General features: G+C 37.3%; 1 protein-coding gene across 1 annotated transcript in view; it reads left to right on the top strand.

Moving 5' to 3' along the window:
* The window catches only part of MFSD14B (major facilitator superfamily domain containing 14B), an 81,102-nt gene extending 65,374 nt beyond the window's left edge, over positions 1-15,728 (top strand). The window contains exons 9-12 of the mRNA XM_069085190.1: positions 3,222-3,334; positions 5,094-5,191; positions 12,585-12,742; positions 13,992-15,728. Coding sequence (XP_068941291.1) covers positions 3,222-3,334; positions 5,094-5,191; positions 12,585-12,742; positions 13,992-14,192 — 570 coding nt within the window. The 3' untranslated portion in view covers positions 14,193-15,728. The remainder of the gene's footprint in view (positions 1-3,221; positions 3,335-5,093; positions 5,192-12,584; positions 12,743-13,991) is intronic.

Below are 15,728 nucleotides of genomic sequence, written 5' to 3'. Positions count from 1 at the left end.
ACAAACAACAAAATGATTTCATGAGAGAACAAAAACATTAGAAGTCAAATTCAAAGTCAGAAGGTTGAAAAAAAAGTAAAAGATTATGTAATGTATCTGCTGTCAAAAACTGACCTGGAAAACAGGTTGAGGAGAGATGATTTATGAATTAGTTGTCTCCCTGAAAATTGACCAAACAAAAACTTGGATCCCATAATGGAAAACTACCTAGACCTATCTATTAAAGCCAGAAGCCTCCTCAAAGAAACCCCAAATTTGAAATGCTAAGGATTGACCTCATCAAATTCTAGAACTTCTAGGTCACAGAAAAGAAATATTGTAAACATCTAGAACTGAAAGAATTCAAGTAAGGAGGAATCACAGTTAAGATCACAGATGACTTAACATTCTGCTACAACTATAATTAAAGGAAGGAAAATCTTGGAAAACTGTATTCCAAAAGACAAAAGGCTTGTAACCAAGAATAATTTACCCTGCAAGACTGAGTATAATTCTACTTGAGGAAAAAAAAAATTGAACTTTAATGAAAGAGGGCTTTGAAGCTTTCCTGATGAAAAGACCACAGCTGTGTTTAATCTTTGAAATGCAAATACAAGAGACAAAGGTAAATACATTTGAGCAGTTGGTTGAGACTGATTGATGAAGAATTGCTTACATGCTAATAAGGGGAGCAGAAATGTTTCTCTTCAGAACCCTGCTGTATTTGGATGCCAGAGAAAGAGCTAAGGAAGAAAAACATGGGTCCTAGGTATGGTTTTGTTTGGTTTATTGAGTGTAAAGAAAAGGAACAGAAAATAAAATGAACTTGAGAAGAAATGAGGAAGGAAGCGGGAGAAACTTCCTAGTTCTCATAATTGACGTGTGTGAGAAGAAAAATTTGCAAACATGGAGGAGAGGGTGGAGTGATCACCACATTCAGAATTTAGAGACTTAAAAAGAGTGTGTTCTATGCAGTTTTATGTTCATTTCTCTATCTCCTCTAGTATGTTCCCTCTTGATTCCTTCTTTTTCTAAAAAATTTATTTTTTACGTAGCTTGTTTGTACATGTGTCTTTGAACATTGTCTCCCCTGTCAAATTGTGAGTTTCTTGAGGGCAGATAGGGTCTTTTCCCTTTCTTCGTATCTCCAGCACTTAATGTAGTGTGCTTGGCACACAATAGGTGTTTAATATATGCTGACTGTAAAGAAGTACTATTTTATTTAATGTTTAAGTTGAGAATAAAAGTAAAATTAAAAAAATATCTTAAACTTAACAGAGAAACAAGTGAAGAGAAAGGAAGTGGGTTTAAGAAGGAGGGGTAGAGTTGGAGAGGGAGTAATTACAAGCAGTAAGTTTTGAAATGATTGACAAGTGGGGCATTTTTGGTGCTACTGTGTTAAATTGAATATAGATTTTAAAAAAGATGTACATAATAAAGCTTCACTGTTGCATATACAATCATCTTTTCTGTTCTTTGTGTATGGAAATATCCATGTTGATATTTTTAAATTCACAAATTAAAAAAAAATTAAATGTAATAAAATCAAACGTTATATTTGTGTAAAATGCTAAATTGAGAAGATTGGCTGTTCGCATTTGTGAATCAAGTTAATTTTTAATTTAAATGACTGAGGTTTTATTTTGTTCTTAGTAATAAAGAGGTATCATGTAGTTTAGTGGTAAATTAAAATAGGATCTGTTCCCTGTGGGTAGCAAATTGACTTATCTTCACAAATTAATATTGTATCACTAGCCATCTGAGAGTCTCATACATACCTCTGCTGTAGTGGACAAAAAACTCCAGGAGTACTTTTAGGCAGTTCAAGTCCTCCCTTTGACTTTTACTGGTTCTGTGATCCTGGATAAGTCACTTAACCTCTCTGTGTTCTGACTCATCTGTTTTAAGATTTTATGTACAGAAGATCCTGATCTGTATTAGAGGGAGTATTCTCAACTGGGAATTCCATATATGAATGAAACCATAGATCCAATAGCTATCCCAATTTCTGATAATAACTTCAGTTATTATCCAACTCTATTTCAATACACCTATTGTGTGCTTGCATCAATCTTTTTGCCTTAAGCAGGTGTTTTCAAAGGTCTTTTCCCCTCTAAAATTCTGTATGTTGGATATGTATGTTAGGGGCCTCCTTCAGAGCCTCATTGTGGAATAGAGAGGACTCTGGGTTTTTTAAAGACTATATGCCAGCAGAGCACAAACTCATAGGTTCTGTCATCCTGGAAGGACTTGGATCTTAAGCATGATGAGTGCCCTCTTCCTCAACCAAACACTAGTGAATTATTAGAGGCTAATCACCAAGTTGTTTGCACGGTATCATAGAAACTCTTTAAAGCCATCTTTTAGCAAGTTATAGCTGGTTTGTAATCTGGTAGGTTTTTTTTTTTTAGAGGGCAGTTGGGGTTAAGTGACTTGCCCAGGGTCACACAGCTAGTTTTTGTGTTAAGTGTCTGAGGCTGGATTTGAATTCAGGTCCTCCTGACTCCAGGGCCAGGTGCTCTGTTCACTGTGCCACCTAGCCGTCCCAAGTAATCTGGTAGTTGGAAAGAGTATCCATACTCACAAAAACATGGATCCTTGGAATGTATGATAAATATCTATATGGAATATTGGCATATATCTATTTATATTTGTCTTCTTAATAGATTTTTAATTTATTGAACTCCTGCTTTGTAAAACTAATTAGACTCCATACAATTTTATTTTTTTCATATGGATGCTTAATAAGTGTTGATAAACAGCCTTTCTCCAGAGGTAATTACAAATGTAATTTTTACATCATGATGATTAATGAATTCCTATTCAGCATTAGAAGAAGAATATTTAACTGTATTTTGGGTAGCCCTAGACCTAGAGAGGTGCAGAAGGACCAGAATAAAGAAAAACTTTTGGGTCCTTTTTTCTGGCAAAACTTAGAAGGTATCTAAGTTCTAGACCTTTGGAACTGAAAAAATGGTAATCATTTTCTGAGAGGTGCTATGACCTTATCTTTAAGTACCCTGAGTAATAGCATTATTTATCATCTTAAATGAGATTGTGTGTGTGTGTGTGTGTGTGTGTAATTTTAGAACTTTAAAGGATGACATATACGTCTTTTGTTGTCTTTATAGCATTATAATTTGGGTGGTATTCTGTGATATGTCAATGTTGTGTATAAAGCAGCAGATCACTTGAAATGTTTTAGAGTGGCTTTCTCACAGGTTTGCTCTTCTGTTTTTCAGACGGTATTTCTAAGCATCTTGATGAAGTCAATAGGAAATAAGAACACTGTGCTCCTGGGGTTGGGTTTTCAGATGCTCCAGTTGGCTTGGTATGGTTTTGGATCCCAGGCATGGTAAGGGACTAGCATTTCTAGTAGTCATGTATTTCTAAAAAAGCCTTTTAGAAGAGCTTTAGTTTTATTTAAGTAAATAATCTTTGGGTTTTGGTGAATTAAGAATGGGAAAAGCCTTTCTATAAATGGCATGTGCAAATTTTTAGGATTTCACAGCATTGTAAGTTTTGAACTTGAAAGGAAAAGAAATGCTGAGAGACAATATGGAATATGAAGAGAGATCTGGTCTGGGAGCCAGGAAAAAGCTGACTTCAAGTTTCACTTCTGACTGATTGAGTCATTTAACCTCTCCATGTCTTAGGCTATAAGTTGTAGCGAAGTGCTGACCTTCATTTATAGAGGGAATCTTATCTGGGAGTTCCTTGTTCAGAAGAAATCACAAGTCTAGTCCATATTGCTATTGCCATAAAATTTCAGTTTGAGAAAAAGTAGTCTGAGAGCATTTAAATTTTGTTTAAAATAAGATATTTTTATGTATTACATTTTTTCAAGGTTTTTTTTTGGAGGGTGGGGCTTTTAAACATTGGCCTATTCTTAAGTAATGTTTAAGTTTCTTCAAGAAATAGATTATATATGTTCTTATACTAATGACACTGCCTAATTTGATTGCAATACAGAAAGATCTTATTGATTACTACAAGGTCAAAACAATGCCATATTTTTCTCCTCATCAACTCTTCATTATGTGTTTGACTTCTAGTTTATTATGTTGCTAATTGTGTTTCCTATGCCGAAAGAGCTGGCACTGCTCCTTTATAATATGTATTTTTGCACATACTTGACACAAAAAATTCTGGTACATTAAGTAATGCTTGCTGAACAAATTTGGAGACACAAATATAGGTGGTCAGTGTGTGGTTGTCTGTTTCTATGAATCATTAATTATCTTAGAAAATAAAAAATTCCTTCCTGTTGTTTTTAAAATGTAGCATTTCATTATAGCTTCATTATTTCCCCCTTATTACCTTTTAGGGCTAGACCTGTGTACTTTAGGTGATATAGAAAGCTCATTAGTCTTAACTGTAAACTTTATAAAGGGAATGAAAGGTTATTTTTCCTCTCTAATAAGGTTATGCATATTATTTAGCCACTAATTTTAGCCAGAAATAAGTACTTGGTTTCCATCATATTTTCAACTTGGATCTAATTTGTTGAGAAAAGGTCTAGTCTAAAGAAACTGGTCTTCCTTCTTAGAGTTATTCTACCTTTTTTGCCCTTAATTCCTACCTTCTCTGGAGATTCCATTACTAGCTACTAGATGTTAAAAGCATTTCATTTGGAAGAATCTGGAATATTATCCTGAATTTTCAGATCCGTTCATTCAGCATTTCCACTGGTTGCACTTCGACAATATGTTCTTGTGAATTCTGCTAGCTTGCCAGCATTAAATTTCACTCCTGATTCCTTCTTGGCTCCCTAGTTGGGTAGAAGCAAATGAGGTAGCCTGAAGGGAAATGAAAAGATTGGAAACTTCGAGGTACAAAGCAAAGAATTTCCTTCTTGTAATTTGCTCATTAGATCACAAGAAGGAAAGCATGATGAATGTAAACTGAAGAAAGCTCCATTGCATTGAGCTTATGTCTTTCCAGGAGAGAAGCAAAGAATCAAAGGAAATGAAAAACAAAACTCACACTGGGAAGTTCAAATTGCGTATATTCATTCACTCTCCAATATGGTTACAGAGGAGATGTGGAGAATGTTCTTTTAGTTTTTATGTGACTGGAGTATTTGATCACACAGTGACACATTATCATTGCAGGATGATGTGGGCAGCAGGAACTGTAGCAGCCATGTCAAGTATTACATTTCCAGCAGTCAGTGCACTTGTTTCACGAAATGCAGAGTCAGACCAGCAAGGTGAGGTCAATTCATTTTACTGTTCTTATGTCTTGGTTATTTGTCTATTGTTTGGTTAGTTAGTTTACCCTTGTGGAGTTAAATACTGGTTTCTTTACCTTCTGTTTTCTTGCCTGAGGGGGGCCCCCCCATCCCAGTTTTCTTTCTTTGCTTTTTTAATTTTACTTTTAAAAAATCGAACAAAGATATGTTTTCTCTCCTTTTAGCCTCCCCCCTCTCTTGGAAAAAAGAAAAACAAAACTCATACAACAAATATAAATAGTCAAGCAAAATAATTTTCCGCATTGGCCAATATCCTCATTCTCCCCCAAATATACACACACATATACATATACATATAAACATGTATATATCAGTTTGTATCCTTAGTCTATTACTTCTCTGTTAGGAGGTACTTAGCCTGTTTTATCTTGAGTTCTTTGAAACATTACTTGACCAATGTATTGATCATAGTTCTTGAGTCTTTCAAAATTATTTGCCTTTTCCATATTATTGTTTTTTAGAAGTTGTTCTCCTGGGTCTGTCTACTTCTATATCATACAAGTCTTTCCAGATTTCTTTGAAACCTCCCACTTCATCATTTCTTATAACTCAATACTATTTCATTACATTCGTGTACCATAATTTGTTCAGCCATTCCCTAATTGATGGGTACTTCTTTAGTTTTCAATTCTTTGCTACCACTAAAAGGGCTACTATAAATATTGTTTTACATTTTTGGGACCTTTTCCTCTTTCTTTGATCTCCTTAGGTGTGTAGACCTAGTAATACTATTACTGGGTCAAAGAGTATCCCCAACATATTTTATTTTGAATTTAATGTTTTTCATTAGAAAATCTTCCCTTTTCTCCCACCTTTCCTCCCCTATTGAAAAAGTAAAATAAAACTCTTGTAACAAGTTTATATAGTCAAGCAAAACAATTTCTAATTGGCTATGTCCAGAAAAATGTGTCACTAGGCACTATGATTTTATCACCTCTTTTTCAGGAAGTGGTAGTTTGCTTCATCATGAGTTTTCTGAAATCATGATTGGTCATTGTGTTGACCAGAGTTCTTATATCTTTCAAAGCTTTTTGTTTTTACCATGTTGGTTTTGTAGAAATCATTCTTCTGTTCTCTGCATCATTTCATAAAAGTCTTCCTAGATTTCTCTGTCCCTTTTACCATTTTTTATGGCACAATAGTATTCCATCATATTCATGTACTTGTGATTTGTTTAGCTACTTTCTACTTCATCAGCATCCTTAATTTCGAGCTCTTTGCCACCACAAAAAGAGCTACTATAAATATTTTTGTATGTATGAATCTGTTTTTCTCTCTTTTATCTCTGTATACTAGGATTGGTAGTGCTGGGTTGTATGACATGCATAGTAACTTTTTTTTTTAGTAACTTTCCAGAATGGCTAGATCAGTTCGCAGTTCTACCAACAGTGAGTTAATGTACCTGTTTTCCTGCAGCAGCACCCACTTTCCCCCTCCACATTTATTATTTTCCTTTTTGCAGAGTCCCTTTTGCCAATCCTATTGGTGAGAATCGCTTTTATTTGCATTTCTCTGATTACTAGTGATCTGGAGCATTTTTTTCATATGACTTTTGATAGCTTGGATTTGAAAACTGCCTGTTCATATCCTTTGACCATTTATCAATTGGGGAATGACCTTTTATTCTTATTCATTCGAATCAGTTCCTTGTCTCTTTTGGAAATGAGACATTTGTCAGCTTGCTGCAAAACTCTTTTTCCTCCAGTTACCTGCTTTGCTTTCTGCTTGGCTTTCACATTTTTCATATTTTTATGAAATCTGTATGCCCTAGTTTTAAATATTAAAAAGACCAGTGGAGCCATCCTTCCTTTCCATTCAGTTTTGAATTCTCACTTTCACTCTTTATCATAACAGATAACTACTCATATTTTTGATTACTCTGCCTTCTCAGTCAACATGAATCATGATAAGCTGACGTAGTTTGTTAAAAGATCATGTCATATAAAACACCACTAATTGACTTAGGAGACAAGATTTTGTTGTTAGAAGAGAGAGTAGAAAAAGAGCAGATTAGAGGTGTGTTTTATGTTCACTCAGTAACCTTTTTAAAGTTCAAAGCACTGTGCTTGGTCATGGGAGAAAATACAGAGATTGGATATGGTCTCTTGCCTTCTGGAATGGATCTTATAGTGTAGCAAAAGGGTACAACACAGTTAAATATGTAATACTTTGTAATAACTCCTCTGTAGAATAGAGTATGGTACTCTAGAAGAAGAACAGGATCCATGTGAGGTCAGAGAAAGGACAATTATTTCCAGTTTAGGGGAAGAGGTGAGTGAAATTTTTTTGAATGATGGACAAGGTGGCATTTTAGTTGGGTCTTGAAAGAGGAGATTTCTAGACTTGAAGTCCAGAAGATATGAGTTCAAATCCCACTTCAGATACTTTACTGTGTGACCCCAGCCAAGTCACTGAGCTTCTTTCCTCTTTATTTTTACCTTCTCTAAAATGGAGATGAAAATAGCACCTACCTTCCTACCTATTGTGAAACTCAAAAGAGATTATATTTGCAAAGTACTTTGCAAACCTTAAAGCATTATATAAATACTATTATTGTTATTTTTTTTACTTTACTGTGATATGTGTGGAGGGAAATAAATTGATGTAGTTGGGAAAGTGGAAGGCTTTGATTGCTAGGCAGAGTTGTTAGTGGGGGTTAACCATTCACTGTTTTAGTAAAGGATTGATAAGATCATATTTGTACATAAGGAGGAAATATAATTTGTCTTCAGTATAAAGAATGTATTGGAGGCAGAAAAGGGTAAAACAGAAGACTGATTAGTAAGTTATTTCAATAGGCCAGTTAACAATAGTTAACAGTCAGATTAGAAAAAGGAGGGAGGTGGCATTGGAAGAGGTGACAGATTTGGAGTCAGAGAACCTCAATTCATTTTCCTGGCTTTGCCTATATGTGACCTTGGTCAAGACAGCCTCTGGGTTTCATTTTATTTAACTATAAAATGAGAGAGTTGGAGTAAATCATCTCAAAAGTCCCTTCCATCCCTCAATCTGAAAGGATTGAATTTGAGAATTAGAATAGAAGTGGAATTGATGGTAGTCTTCAAATGATTGGCTGTAGGACCGGAGAAAAAAAGATGAGTCAGACACTAATTAGATTTTGAATGTGAATGGTATGGCTGACAAATATGGAGTAGTCAGAAGAGGGGTTGTTTTGGCAGAGTTCTGTTTTGGGTTTATTGGGTTTAAGGTATTGACATCATGGTAGAGATGTCTAGTAGGGAGGTGGGAGATGTGTGACTGGTGTTCTTAAGTGAAATTGTAGGACCTGGACACAGAGATTAGAATCTGTCATTCATGTAGAGACAGTCACCGAAGCATTGAGAGTTGATGGCATTGGCAGGGGAGAATGTGCAAAGAGATAACGAGAGGGCTAAGGAGAGAACTCTGAGGTTATTAAAGAGTTGGAAAAAGGAGGAGGAGTCAATAAAGGAATAACAGAGAAATTCTCCTGGAAGGGCTCTCCCATGTGGTATCATGGGAGCCAGGGGAAGAAAAGAGGACAACATGGCCAGTAGCAGCACATACCCACATAGTGTGCTTAGGGGTGGGGTAGGGAACCTGTGGTCCTGAGGCCACATGTTCAGACAAATTCTGTGAAGTTTGGATTCAGTCAAAGGACTGCACTTGAGGACCTAGAGGGCCACATGTGGTCTCAAGGCCACCGGTTCCCCACCCCTGGTCTAGAGTAGTATGACAGAGAAAAGGACAGTTTGAGATTTGCATATGAAAGACAAATGGAGGAAAACCAGAAGAAAGATGTAAAAGGCTGTTCTAAAAATATAATGAGGGAAGGAACGAGTTCTCTAGGAGCAAGGCACTGATGATTTAATATCCTCTCCTCCTCTCTAATTTTTTATATTGTCAGTATTAGGTCTTTCCCTTCTTACTCTGTTCCTCCTATTCCTTATTCCACCTCCCACCCTCCCCTTTTAGTTAATTGTTGGCAGGTAGTGGAGAGTGCCTATTATAGAAGGGTAATGTTCTTTATTCCATGATACTGGAAACATCCACAATGAAACTAGGGCTGAAGACTGAACTTTGTATATATTGGATGTGGTCAGTTCATCATTTCCTGACTCCATAGCAGATTTGAAGTAGGACAGAAATTAGGCAAACTGTCCATATCAGCTGAAAAAAACCCAAACATGTAAGGCAAAACATTTGCTGTGCTTCTTCCAGGCAGTTATGTAAGGATCTCTCTCACTTAGGCTAAATCAGAGCTGAGGGGTGGGGGGGGCAGTGTTAGATATAGAGTGAATACACGCCATCTAGTGGTAGAGAGTGACGTAGCAACCACTCTGTACACTACGTGCACAACTATAGCTTCAGAAACAAGTGGATGGGGTCTTGATTGCTCTTTCTGTTACAGCACCTGGGATCCGCTTTTAGACTTGCTTTATTAATACAGAGGCTTGTCAGTACTATTATTACAAAAATATAAGTTGAATAAAAGCTGTGGCTTTTATATACCTGACATCTTACCAGCTTGAAAGCTGCAAACACTGACATTTCTCATACCTTCTGATACAAACCTTCATTGTAATAAATAGAGAAGATAAAAAAAAAGAATTCAGAAAATACTCTTGTGTAGACTGCAGGGTTGGGGAACATGTGGCCTCAGAACCACATGTGGGCTTCTAGGTCCTCAAGTGCGGCTCTGACTGAATCCAAACTTCACAGAACAAATCCCCTTAATAAAAGGATTTGTTCTGTAAAACTTGGACTCAGTCAGCAGGTTCCACACCCCTGCCTACTGTAGGGGGTTCCTGGTTATTGTAGAGGGGGGCGGTTGAGTGTAGTGGGAAGAGCCCTGCGTGTAGAGTCAGAGGACACAGTTTCACATCCTGGTTCCCCCCCTTACTAGTTATGTGACCTTGAGCAAATCACTTTGGACTGACTTTGCTGAGTTGCAATTTTCTCATCTACCAAATTGGGATAGTAATATTTGTGCTACTTCTTTATTAGTTATACTGGGAAGATCAAATAAGATGATGCATGTAAAGTGCTTTGTAATTTTAAAGTATGGCTCAGAAGTAAACTTGAGATGGTAACACAGAAGACCTCAGTCTGAGTAGTAGGTAAATTGTTAAAGTTTATTACAAAAAGGTGTAGCTAGAGGATTCACTCCCAAATGACAATGGGTCCCAAAGTTTTGGTGAATATAATGGCATATTTATACAGTTGCAGACATGTAGGAAGTCCAAGAGGGATGGGAAATGAGTCGACTTTATCAGGGCCAGAAGCAGAGAGATATAAGGAAACATCTAGGGTACATTTACTGTTTACTTCAGGGTAAACAGTCCTGGAATCTGGCATTGAGCAGTAGAGGAATATGGTAAGAGTCCAAACAATCCGGCCCAGAGGAGATAAGGGCACATATGAGACTGGTTGCGTGGGAACAAATGGGGGAGATAGTTGTGTCTGAACAGTAAGTCTGCTCATTTCTTGAATGGTAGTATCTGTGGGAACCCAAGGCAGAGAGAGACTTGGCTATCTGAGAAGAACAGTTCTGCTGTCTCACAGGTTTGTACATAACAGTAGGCTCTTTTTTCTTCAACATGAAACAGGCCAGACAGACCCCATATTGATCCTAGTGTGTTGTTAGACTGGTCAGCATTTGGAACATAAAGAAGTAAGTACAGTGGAATGATTTTAAGTATAAAGGTAACATGAGGTAGCCACGTGGTGCATTTGATAGAGCATTGGACCTGGAGTCAGGAAGAACTGAGTTCAAATACAGCCTCAAACACTTATTAACTCTTTTGTTACCCTGGAAAAATCCCTTATCTGCCTCTGTGTGCCCCAGTTTGCTCAACTGTAAAATAGGGATAATAATGGCACCTAGCTCCCTGTGTTGTTGTAAAGATAAAATCAGATAGTTGTAAAGCATTGTACAGCACTTATAGCACTATATAAATGGAATTGCTATTATAATTAAAATTTATTTTCACTACAAACTTCTAACTAATGTGCCATGAGGTACCCCTATCACAACCTTAATTTGACAAGGAAAGTACTTTGTGAACTTCAAAGTGTCATGTACATGTGAGTTCTATTTTTTAAACTACTGCTACTCTAAAAAAACATTTATTTATTTATTTACTTCTAGTTTATAGCATTCAGTTCCACAATCCCCTGAGCTCCAAATCCCCTCCCCGCAATGGCAGCAAGCAATCAGATATAGGTTCTATAAATACCTTCACATTAGATGTTAGTCAAGTTATTAAGAAGAATTATAACCAGTGGAATGAATGAGAAAGAAGGAACAAAACAAAACACAAAAGAGAGCAGGTAGTTTGCCTCCATCTGCATTCAGACTCTGTAGTTCTTTCTCTGGGTGTGGAGAGCCCCCTCCATCAGGAGTCTTTCGGAGTTGTCTTATAACCTTGCATTGCTGAGAGGAGCCCAGTCTATCAAAGTTAGTCGTCACAGATACTGTCTGTAATTGTGTACAATGTTCTCCTGGTTCTGCTTTTCTCACTCAGCATCAGTTTATATGAGTCTCTCCAGGTTATTATGAAGTCCGTCTGCTCCTCATTTCTTATAGCACAATATAAACTACTACTATTACTACTAATAATAGTTCAGATAGAATGTGGTCACATACTGTTCCTTTTGTCTGTCCAGATGTATAGGGTGTCCCAGAAGTTTTAGGCTTCTAAAAGTGCACCAAGACTTTGAGGACACCATGCATTTGTGACCAGTGACAGATAGTGTGGATAGAGCCAGTTAAGGCAATGAAAAAGGAATGAGATGTATTTACCACGTTGATGTAGTGAGCAGAGAAAAGAACTTGTGGATTTTACTATGCTCAGTAAATATAACATTAAGCTGTTAGCTGACATCTTATAAACCCCAGAAAGCTCCAGAAACTTTTACTTCTCATATGTTCTACAAATCTTCAATATAGCCATCAGGGGAGTGGTTAACTAGTAGATAGGTTATCTGTGAATTGCACAAGGATTGTTTTGCTACTTCTGTTGGAGATTTTTGGTGGTGACTTGGGGGAGGGGTAGATCATAACCAGTCATCATTTGCACATGGACCTCACTGACTTTATATTCTGCTTCAGGTTTTATGGAGGAGAATCCAGGCAGTAAGACTGTTTGTTTATGTAATCAATCAATAAACATTTATTAAGCACTTACTATGTGCTAGGCCGTGTGCTAAACTTCTTAAAAGCTTTCTTTTTCTTGATCTCAGGAAGCATAGCAGCAGGTCATAGTAATCAACAGGATTATGATATCATGCCAGACTTTTGAGCCCTGATTCAATCAAATTGTAAACAGAGTCCTGTCCCATGATCTTACTTTCCTTTATTCTGTTGCAGGAGTTGCCCAAGGAATAATAACTGGAATTAGAGGTCTATGTAATGGCCTTGGACCAGCACTGTATGGCTTCATATTCTTTTTGTTCCATGTGGAGTTAACAGAATTAGAAACAGTTCAGAGTTCTGAGGACAGCACCATTCAACATTCTGGCAGTAAGGTAAATTAACTGGTAATAAATTCACAGCTTATAACAAACTGGTTGTATCTCAATGATGATAAAATTTTGTTTTAGGATATTTGGATAGTTCTTTTGTGTACACACACACACACACACAGACACACACACACAATATCATCTTATTCAAAGGTACCTGCAGACAAGGAGGGAATGTTTCAATAACTATATAAGGGGAGGGTTGTAGTTGGTTATGTCTGAGTTGAAGGTAGGCTAATTCACAATTAAAATAATTTAGTTATTGCCAGGCATAGTGGTGCATGCCTGTCATCTCTGGTCCTGGGGAGGCTGAGGCTGGTGGATCCCTGGAGTTCAGAGCTGCAGGAGAACTAAAGCCTATTAGGTGTCCATACTAAGTCCAGCATGGGGAACACCTGAGTATATGGGTCATCTCTAGCCTGAGGAAGTTAAAGTTTCCATGCTGATCATGATTGAGATGAGTATTTTCAGCCTGGGTGAGATGGGGAGACCCAGCCTCAAATCAATCATTCAATCACTCTTGTTTTTAAAATAATTTAACTTCTCAAATTTAGATTCTTGAAACTAGAAGACTACTATATTACTTTGTATATCCCACCGTTTCCCTTTCCCAGCATTTAGTATAGATACTCTTATTTAAAAATGTAATGCAGAAGTTTTGTCTTAGATAAAAGTAGAAGATGAATTAATTTTATACTTCCCAGATGACATAGTGGATAGAGTACTGGGTTTGGAGTCAGGAATACTCATCTTCTTGGTATTAGACACTTAGTAGCTGTGTGACCCTGGGCAAGTCACTTAACCCTGTTTGCCTCAGTTTCCTCATCTGTAAAATGAACTGGAGAAATGTCAAATCACTCCTGTATCTTTGCCAACAAAACCTCAAATGGGGTCATTGAGTGTATGTGACCGAAAATGACTGAACAACAACAATAATTTTGAACGTGAACTTCTGGGTTAGGGATGAGGGTACTGTAAGATGAGGAAATAGTCTAGCTGCCTGTTAGACAGCTTGGATATTGTAGCTTGCTTTGCTTCCCCAAAATTCCATTTTGGTTTCTTCCTAAGAGCAATGCTTTAGTGCAGAAAGCAAACAGGAGAAGTGTGACTTCATATATTTTGGGAAGACAAAAGTGCAAAGAAGATGCAAACATATGGGTGGTTTAGGATGTTATTAGAAAGAACAAATCTTCATCATCTCCAGTTGACTCCATTTCACCTTGTTTTCTTCTCGTCTCTCCAACTGTCTCAGGGAGCCATCATTCCCGGCCCTCCTTTCCTGTTTGGTGCAATTGCGGTCCTCCTGGCTTTCCTGGTTGCCTTATTCATCCCTGGACATAGCAAAGCCAACAGTAGGAAGCACAACAACAGCATCAGTGGCAACCTGCCCACCAGCCCAGAACGAGGCAGCGATGAGGACATTGAACCCCTGCTGCAAGATAGCAGCGTTTGAAAACTCTCTTCTCAGGGGGAGACTGAACATCCACGTCCTGAGTTGTGACCACTGCAGGCAGAAGGGACTACAGCAAACTCCCCACTCCAGAGAACCAAGGAAAGGGCTGAAAGAATATGGGAATTAGAGGACAATGTGGTGATACTGGCACCTTCCCAGGGCTGAGTTTTTGAGACTGATCTCCACCCTCCCCCACTCCCCCATTTTGTTGATATATTAAGAACAAGGTAAGATTTTAAATTCTTATCTACAAATGATATGCACCTCTAATGGTGGTCCAGAGCCCTGACCTTGAAACTCCAATGTAATGGGCACCTCTGTAGCAGAGAGAGGAGTTCGACTACCTTTAAAAGGAGAAATGCAGTTAGTCATGATGACTACAACCTTTCGAAATCGCTTGAAGCAAACCATGCAGGCTTTAAACTAGGCTATGTTTCCTTTACAAGAGACAGTTAAGGTTCCTTTCTGTGTTTCTGCTAGTTTCCTTGAATGTCTGTCCCATCTAGTCCATGTGATTTGGGGAGGGGGCTACACTCTACAGTCACTTTTAGGAAGGGAATCATCTTAACATCAGTTTGCAGCATCCTTATTTCATCCTTCCCAGGTCTTGACTACAGCAAAATTCATCATGCCAGTGGGCAGTAATACAATAATACAGAGAACAGTGATGTTCTGTTTTCTTTAACATGGAAAGAAAATGTCCTTTAAATACAGATAATGTAGAACCACCCAATTCAAGGTTTCAGAAATGATTTCAAAGGAAAAAAAAAAGACTTCAGGTGGCACACTGAATAGAAGTTACTCCCTTGCTTCCAAGGCTCGGTAAATGTGAAACTTCATAAGTGTGTGGGACTAAGTCACTGGGTGCTAAGGGAATACATATCCAAGTTTGCGCACAATTGTTACTCAGTTCCTCTCCCCATCTCCCTTAATTGACCTGTGAAATCTTTGTTTCCATTAATTGCACTACTGCCTTAACTGCTCTGTAATGTGCATTTATTATCATATTTAGCTTTCATATCAATCTCTTTATCTCACTTGCTGAATCTCATGGGAACATTCATGTAAAATTCCTTTCTGAAAGAGTGATGCTTTAGTGGGCCTAGTTTCACTACAAGTCCCTTGGTAACTTTTTGAGATGTTTTATGGGGGAAAAAAATCTATACAAATTTATATGTATTTTGCTGCACCATTAAAAGGACCATTGAACAACACCCAACTCTAATGAAGCACTCCTATGAATGTTTTATATGTATGAAATATATGTAGATATTTGTAAGGAGTTTTAATTTTTTCCTGATGGGGTGCTGTGTAAATCTTGTATTTATAAATGTAATGAGGGTATTGACTGAAAAAAATATATATATACAGCTTTTATAAACGATTGTGTACTGACTGAATACATTTAAAAGAAAAAAATATATTTTGAAACATGTTCTGCCTTGAAAAGAGGTAACAGGCCTTTTGTACTCTGCTCTTGGTTTTTAAGTGAATAAGCTTCCTAATGCATAATAAATTTACAACTTCAATGTTTAA

Source organism: Petaurus breviceps, unplaced genomic scaffold, assembly GCF_028583685.1.
Source record: "Petaurus breviceps papuanus isolate PSGF00001 unplaced genomic scaffold, PetGlider_PUasm1.0 175, whole genome shotgun sequence".
Classification (NCBI taxonomy): domain Eukaryota; kingdom Metazoa; phylum Chordata; class Mammalia; order Diprotodontia; family Petauridae; genus Petaurus; species Petaurus breviceps.
Note: the sequence above shows the minus strand (reverse complement) of the source record. Positions and strands in the feature narration are given on the sequence as shown.